At 45.5% G+C, this 8,020-nt stretch overlaps 1 protein-coding gene across 1 annotated transcript in view; it reads right to left on the bottom strand.

The window, feature by feature from the left end:
• VBP1 (von Hippel-Lindau binding protein 1) overlaps positions 1 to 4,179 on the bottom strand; it is a 4,934-nt gene extending 755 nt beyond the window's left edge. Inside the window, 4 exon segments of the mRNA XM_010016030.1 lie at positions 646 to 784; positions 2,527 to 2,625; positions 3,076 to 3,142; positions 3,983 to 4,179. Of these exon segments, the coding sequence (XP_010014332.1) occupies positions 646 to 784; positions 2,527 to 2,625; positions 3,076 to 3,142; positions 3,983 to 4,179 (502 nt within the window).
• Between the last annotated feature and the right edge of the window lie 3,841 nt (positions 4,180 to 8,020).

Here is an 8,020-nt window from a genome sequence, read left to right on the forward strand (position 1 = left end):
CCCTGCCCGTATCAGCTGTTTGCCTATTTCAGGCACCCATAACTTCCTGCAGCACCAAAACAGCTTAAGTATCAACCTGAAAACCAAGTAGTTGTGCCTTTGTTTACTACATCTGATGCTTCAGCTGAGGGCTGCCCTCATCAGTGGAACAGTTCTTAAGTAGAAAGTATGAAAACAACCACCCCGGAGGTGATTCATGGTAGTACAAAGACATAAACCCCAAGTTAAGCAATGCCTAAGCTAGCACCAAGCTTGCTGCAGCAGGGCTTGTGTTGCTTGGAGAACACGGACATGGCAGTTGAATCGGGTGTGATGAGCAACAGATCAAAGAGCAACAAGCTTTAGAGAGGAAGGGTCACTGTGAAATGGCCACACGGCCATCAATCCACAGCGATCCATGCTTCCAATCGCTCCCCGCCTGCAGCCACCGCAGTGAGCCAACCACGAACACAAGCCTTGCTACATCTGTAGCCTCAGCACTGCAAACAGAATGTCCCCTTTACTGCTAGAAAAGGTGAAGCTCCTGGAGTGCTACCGAACCTTAAGGGCAGCCAGTCTCAGACAAAAACACATCAGGGAACTGGTACTTACCCGTGTGTTAGCTCTCACATGCACCTCTTCCCCCGCCAACAAAGAAAAGGATACTGACTTCTGTAGTGGTGAACTGATCTCTAAGAAAATCCAGGTCTTCCTCTAGAAGATCAAGGTTTCTTGTGGCTGTTGACAAATTCTTTTCTAACAGAGCCTGAGCTTCATCAATATCATATTCAAGCATCACATTGGCCTAAAACAAGAAAGATGGGTAAAAGCTGTTACTCTTGCATTGTAAGGAAGAAGCTGCAGCAGGCTTATTGCAGGCTGTTGTTTGTAACTTCTCACATTAACAGAAGGCTGTCCTGACAGGTCAAGGCAACAAGATTTGGGACGAGCAATGCCAGAATCCACGCAAGGCCTCCACCAATGGATTAACTGTAATAAATCCCTCTAGTGACTTAAAAAGGGTTCTTGTTCTATAACTAAGCAATAAGGGACTTCTCTCCCCGTGGACTGCATTCAGCCTTTCAGGTGTCAGCATCTCCACCATATTTGAAAAGAGAGAGACTTCACATTTCTTAGAAGCACCTTTCAAGAGCCACACGACCCTAGAAACAATTGTTGTTCCATTCAAGATTAACCTGGGGATCTATCTCTGTGTGGAACACTGACAAAGAGCCTCAGGGCACTGCTTGCTCATTAACAGGAAGTATTACAGGCATCTCAAGATACAACTTGTGTTAAGAGCCCTTTTCTTTACCGTGGAGGCTTTTGACCTACGAATCTTTGGGTCAGTAAGAAGCTGCCACATGAAGAGATAAAAGAGCAGTATCAAGTGAAGATGCCCCAGTGAAGCTTTGTCCCATCTGAGAACTGTGCATTGAGCATCCATGTACTACTAACTAGACATGATCCCAGAGATACTGCACAGAGCTGCAAGAGGGAATCAGCCATTCTTCTCCTGAAATAACCACGAGAGTTTCCCCAAAAATAGTAATGCACAGAGCCCAACATGCAGACTGTAAGCAACAAGGAGATAAAGGCAGAAGGCCAAGAACACCTAAATATAATACTGCTTGTGGCATTTCATTACAGCTTTTCTGTACTAACCATCAACAGGATGAACTTCCTCTGATACTCTGCTACAGAATAAACCTGGGATGCTCCATGAAAGTCAATGTTTGTCAATTCTGAAGACAGTCTCCTAAAAGCAAGAGGTGTCAGACAAATCCCTCTTTATGATAGAGAAGAAGTGGGAGAGGCTGGGAGTAACTGCCCAATCAGCCCAGATGGTGCACGGGTCAACAACGTGCCTATTGTAACCAAGTGGTTTGGTTTGGCAGCCAACACAGGGATTTGGGAACATCCCAGATTTAGAAGTATCAAAATAAACATTCACAGGTGGTCTCCACATACAGGAAGTCCTTGAATACAAAATATCCCAACCTGGTGTCACTTAAATACTTAGAAATCCGTGTTTTGAGCTCTGATCCCACTGGTCTCTAGCACTCTAAATGCTGGCAGGTACCTGTGACTAACAGAAATCCCACCTTTCCCTAAAAACATACATGAAAAGGGAAAGCAAGATGCTAAATACCAATAATGCAGAGAAGATGAGAAGCTGGTTGCCAAACTGGAGTTATTTTGCTGGACACATTCCCACCCCAAGCAACGCTGGATGGTTAATTTGAACCACAAAGTGATAGAAGAGGTAAGGAAAATGTACACCAATGTGCTTTTTGGACAGAGCAATCCAGCAAAATTACAACTCTGAAGTATTTGCTGTTCAGGCACCAAATAAATCAAACAAGAAACCTTTGCTAACGTGCTGTTAGATCTGCCCTGCTGACAGGGGCAGCTCCACTGTGCACACATGAACAAAACTATGCCCATAGCCACTAGCAGTACAGGTGAGACAGCAACAAACACTGTCTTCTATAAGCCTTTTGTAAGTAATTTAAACAGTTTCAGAGAAAGTTCCGTTTTACTTACCCCCAACCACAAACAAACTTTATCTGTAGGAGGAACTGAAGCTTTGCAGTAGAGATTATCTGCCAATAAAAATCTGGTTTCCATTGGATTTGTGGAGTCCTTAAGACAAATGATAAAACTTAAATTTGCTATTTTTCACTGGAAACTTATGTCAAAGACATAAAACTTACAGTAAAGAGCACACTTTTCTGCTTTTTGCCATTGCTACAGTACTAACTGTGGTGGAACTCTATGTAATTGTACTTCAACATTAAAGGCAGAGCTCCAAGAATAAAGCATTTTAAAAAGATCTATTTAAAAGCAATACAGAAATCTATATAAATAACAGGGATGAAGTCAAAGCTTAGCTGCAGTCTATACACCGTTAACAGTTTCATTACAAACAGTTTTGAACTAGCTTTCAAAAAGTACTACATACCTTTAAAAACAATTCTGTTATTTATAAAGGCATATTAAGTGTGCTCTCCAAAACATTTCTTGCAATGTGTTCTGTTAGGGTGGAAACGTAGTTAGCTTTTCTCATACTCATAGATATTCAAAATAGTTTACCTTTTTCTTCTGCATGTGTTTTAAAATTTCTAATGTCTGTTTAATTTCAGGAATCTGACTTTTTAGCCTGTGAATTAACAACAGTCATTTATTATTTCACAGAGACACAAAGTTTCCTAAACAAGTGATCAGTTTTATTACACAATCCAACCTCCTCTTTCAAACTCAAAACTCTTAACAGCCTTCCAGGCTTCCAAAGCTATGGCATGTGAAGGCACCTCAGCTCCAGCACTCTGAGGATCAATGCTTATCTGAAGCAGAGCAATACATACTGCTTTCAAACTGGAACACATGTATTGACAGGAACAGGTACCTCTTTGCTGAAATACTACATGTTTGCTTATTTATAATCTTCCCAGAGAGGAGGGAAACCTCAGCAGAAATACAGATAAAAGACCCCTCCTTGACAGCCCCTGTAGCAGTGCAGCGGGCTCAGACAACAGCAGCTGCCAAAGGCAAGGCCTCCAGGTGGAAATCAGGAGTGATGTTTGTCCATGAGTGAACTTTAATATACATTAAAATATTGCATCAAGCTTTGATTTTAGAAATCTGCTTCTTGCCTGGCTTCAGATCAAGACTGAAGCTACGGAAGAGAGATGAGGTGACAGGCTCGTTACAGTCATCATTTGACAAACTCTATTCTTATTTACCCCGGGTGCCCACATTTAGAGCTGCAGCAGTACTGTTTGGCCTTAAAGGCTAAGAACCAATTTGACAGTAGTGTAAGTTCTTTTGCATGTAATTCTCAGGAAGAGCAAAGAAAAAAGCTGGGCTTCCCTTGAGGCACTGCGAATATTAGCTCTCCTAACGTAACACTTTTTACTTCCTGGGATATTTTAATATAGACTTATTTAAAACAATAAAACTATGCTAAACATTTCCCAAGTCTGCAAAAATGATGACTTACCTCCTTTTCTTTTGAGCAAGATTAAGTTCCAAAAATTTATACTTCTGATACTGCTCATCCAACTTCTTAAGAACTACATCTGCTGTCTCATTTCCAGGCTGTTTCATAAAAGAATCTACATCTTCCTTTAAGGGGAAAAAGAAACCCTCAATGTTAGAAGAGTTTTACAGCACTCCTAGATACAGTCATGCTCTCATGTTTCTGCAGCTAAGTCTAGAGGGGGTTTTAGGGGCAAATAAACTTGTTTTCTGGAGTGAGGTGCAAAACCATTTACTTTCCTTTCTTAGGCACCTTTTCACCTCCCCCTCCCCCCTTTTTTTTTTGGCAGGGAACTGCAGAATAGGTGCAATGATTATTTCATAACCAGGTTTGCTAGTACCTTGTCAGTGGTGCTTCCAGTCCCAGCCAATGTCGAATGACACCTGACAGGGATGGGTGCCCTCAGACCACTGCTAACCCCTGCTCTGCTATCCCTAAAGCAGGGACAACACTTCTCTCTGGCTAATCAGGTTACACACTGTTTAGGATAAGATGAAGAAAAAGAATCACGGCCTGATCAAGCACGTGGTAGTAAAGATACAACGGGGAGGAAACTGTGGTATCTGCTCAGGCAGGCTCCATCGTAGTAACCAGCTCATCTTCAAGAGCAACTACAGCCGGCAGGAAGCCATGGAAACCTCTAGAGAACAATTCCAGCCAGTCCTACCATCAGCTGGAAAAGCAGCCAGGGAACACAGGCCTGAGCAGGCGCGGATGCTGACCTCTGCAAGTGCCTTCTTCAGACTGCAAGAAGCAGTTCATCTGCCTGGGGGCAACGTTCTCAGCCTCCTGAAAGGCACGTCAGGATCAACCACGTGTTTCTGGCCTTGACATTTACCTACGTATAATTCAAGATGATCACACTCATCCACTGCTGCAATTCTGGCCTTAGGTCTCTTCATAGCTCTGTGAAATCTGACAGAAGCCTACCACAGGCCTCTTCAGTTCCTTCTAACTAGGTGTTTGCATTCCAGCAGTTCCACATCAGAAAAAGACTGTAATACATTAATAAAGTAATATCAGACACCTACCTGGGTCCCCTCGTTATGACTCCTAAGTTCTCTTGGCTAAAGAAACTTACTATGAAATTACTGAACCTGGTAAGAAGTCACCCACCTTCCTCATCACGAAGGAAATCTGCAGCAGAAATCTGAACTACACAGGGGACTTGAGCAGGCAGCATGGTCTAAGTGGTGCAACACAACTCAAGACACCACATTTCAGACTAACTGGCCAAGGAACGCCTTAAGCTACCTCGCTGACAACAGCAGAAGCATCCCTGCCTCCTGATGGAGCCTGCAGAGAAGCTTTGAACGAAGAAACCCTTAAGGATTAGATTCAGGCAAGGGTTGTACAAGTGAGGCCTGAGGATGCTCTGAAGTGAAACCCTCTCTTGTGGACGCTATTCTGCTCATGTGTATCACCCAAGGCAGAAGGAAAAAGCAGGTGGGCAGCAACTCGCCCCACACAGCGCCTGGCACCAGCTCTACCCCAGCTAATGCCCCTTTGTACAGACAGGACAGAACCCAAGCCCTCCTGAAACAAAGATGCTGAGAAGTGAATCCAGGCCCCTGTATGCTGGTGGTCTCCTACCAGTGCATAACGCCCAAGGCAGGCTCAGATTTACCACCCGGGTTTTCCAACTGCAACGTCCAAGCCCTGCTGGTCGGGCTTTTGGCCCATCTTACCCCACTTCTTTGAGCTTGAGCAGCTCTGTAGCAGAGCTGGGCACCAGTGGTGTTAGGATCCCTGCTTCATGGTACGTCACGCAGCATCTCAACTGCAGAACTACCCTACAGGTTCTGCAAGAACCTGCCAGGACTCATCTCTGTCTTTTTAGGAAGAAAATTCACCGGCTGAACACCACTGTTGTGTAGCACAGAGGTAGCACAGTCTTCACAAACTTCAAGCCCTGAAATACAGCAGGATGGCACCTTCCCACACAGCCTTATGTTTATCTTTTAAGTGATGACCCAAATAAAGAGCTGGAGGCGCTCGCTCTGCTTCTGCAGATCAGCATCTGTGAGCATATGCAGAGAGCACAACAAAAGAGATGTGTTCAGGTTTGTGTCCCTGTCCTCCTGCTCGCACACATGCCAAGGAATACATTTTATTTGGAAACACCTGGACAACAGCTCAAAAGAAAAGAGGTGGAAGTTCTACATGAGGTGGCTTTTAAGCTCCAGTGAAACCTTGAGCAAGTGCTTCATGTCACTTGAAGTCTAGAGAGGCACAAGAATCCACAGACCAATGCCTACAAAAAGGTACATCCCATAATAAACTGTTCGAAGAGCCTCTACTGAATCAAGACACTTAAAGAAAACATCTCTGAGGACACGATTCACAGTAACTGTCCTTGTAGCACGTGGTGGAGGGAAACATCAAGCAAGTGATGGGCAAGTTTTTATCATCATGGCAGCATATGACGAAAAAGAAACCCGTTGTCTGAGGAAAAACCCTGCAATGAAAACCACCCTCAAGACACCGATATTGTCACTTTGTGGAGCAGAATAACAACTCCTTAGTACATGCTGCTTCTGAATAAAAGGAAGTCTCTCTCAACACCTACATCCAAGTACTCTAAGATCGTCAGTGAGGATGTCTTCTGCAGACACATCCATATTCGATATGAGCACCCCTGAAAACTGAGAATTAGGAAATGTCAGTGGGTTTCAGATCCAAGCACAAGGTTCCAAAGAAGTGAACAGAAGCACAGAACAATCCCAGCTCACATCATACAGCACACGGGATACTTCAGACACAAGCATCAAGAGGGAACAACGTGGAAGCAAACAAGAACCGCACCGCTGGCTCCAGCATGACAAGGAGGGATGTGACAGACCCTCACAGGTTTGCTGTTACCTCCTGTCCCCTGCCAGGGGCCTCCTCCACTGCCGAGCCAGCGCAGAGCACAAGCTCCTGTCCCCTGACACAGGGACTGAGGTCTCACAGGGCAGCTGAAACCATGGCCCTTCCCTTTCACCTGCATCTATTCTAGACTCCCATCAGGGTGGAAGGAAGTCGGCCACAGGCAGCCACAGTTTTACATCCCAGTAAGATCTGCCAGACCCCAATAACTGTTAAAGAACCTTAAAGACAAAGCAGGATCGGGATGCACTGAAATCCAGGGTACTGTACCTATCTGTTCAGGATCTACACTCTAGGAAGATACAGAAGTAACGCAGCTACTACATGTGGAAATACCAAAATACAAGTCAAATCCATTCATCTCTGCAAGAACACTCACAGGTGACCAGTTCAAACAGCTCTGGTAAAGATGTCAAGACAGATCTGAGAAATAGAGACTTAAAGCCCAAGAAAAATCTCAGTAATAAATCTCAGCACAAAGAGCACAGTAACTGAAGTGTTCAGGGCAGGTATCAGGCATTCCAAGATGACACAAAGGCAGCCAGGTACAGCCAGGGTGATCGATACTTATTGATCAAGTGAGATAAAGCAGCCATCAAGGCAGAGCAGCAAGAGGCAGCTCACAGCAGCAAGTGAACAACAGAAATCATGTCACTGCGCAGTCAGTGAGTTCTTCCTTCCAACCAGTCAACTGATTTATTAAACGCTTGGGAAATTGCTTTTTTAAGTCAGAGAAACAAGTTCGGCCTGTTCTCCAAAAAGACACCTTTGCTGGTGTGCAGGAACCAGCCCGGCCCCGCAGCCACTGCCAGAGAGTGATTCTGCCCCAGCCAAGAACTGGGCTGCGAGGGGCAGACGCAGGTAAAGGTGCTGGGAGCGCGGCCCGGCGCTGCCCGACAGGAAACAGAAGCGGCGACGTTGAGCGCTGTGCGGGAGGAGCCGCTGTGAGGAAGCGCCGCTCAGAGCGTGCGGCGGGAGGGCTCACCCGCACCGCGCTCTTCTCCACGCGTGAATTAACCCGGTAACGCTTCAGAGCGGGGCTGGAGCCTCCGCGAAGAGGGGACCCAAACAAAGCATCTCCCCCCCTGAAACCTCTCGGGACTAAGGCACCCCCAGCCCCCGGGACCCCGC

The sequence above is a fragment of the Nestor notabilis genome, unplaced genomic scaffold (assembly GCF_000696875.1).
Source record: "Nestor notabilis isolate BGI_N333 unplaced genomic scaffold, ASM69687v1 scaffold20676, whole genome shotgun sequence".
Classification (NCBI taxonomy): Eukaryota; Metazoa; Chordata; class Aves; order Psittaciformes; family Psittacidae; genus Nestor; species Nestor notabilis.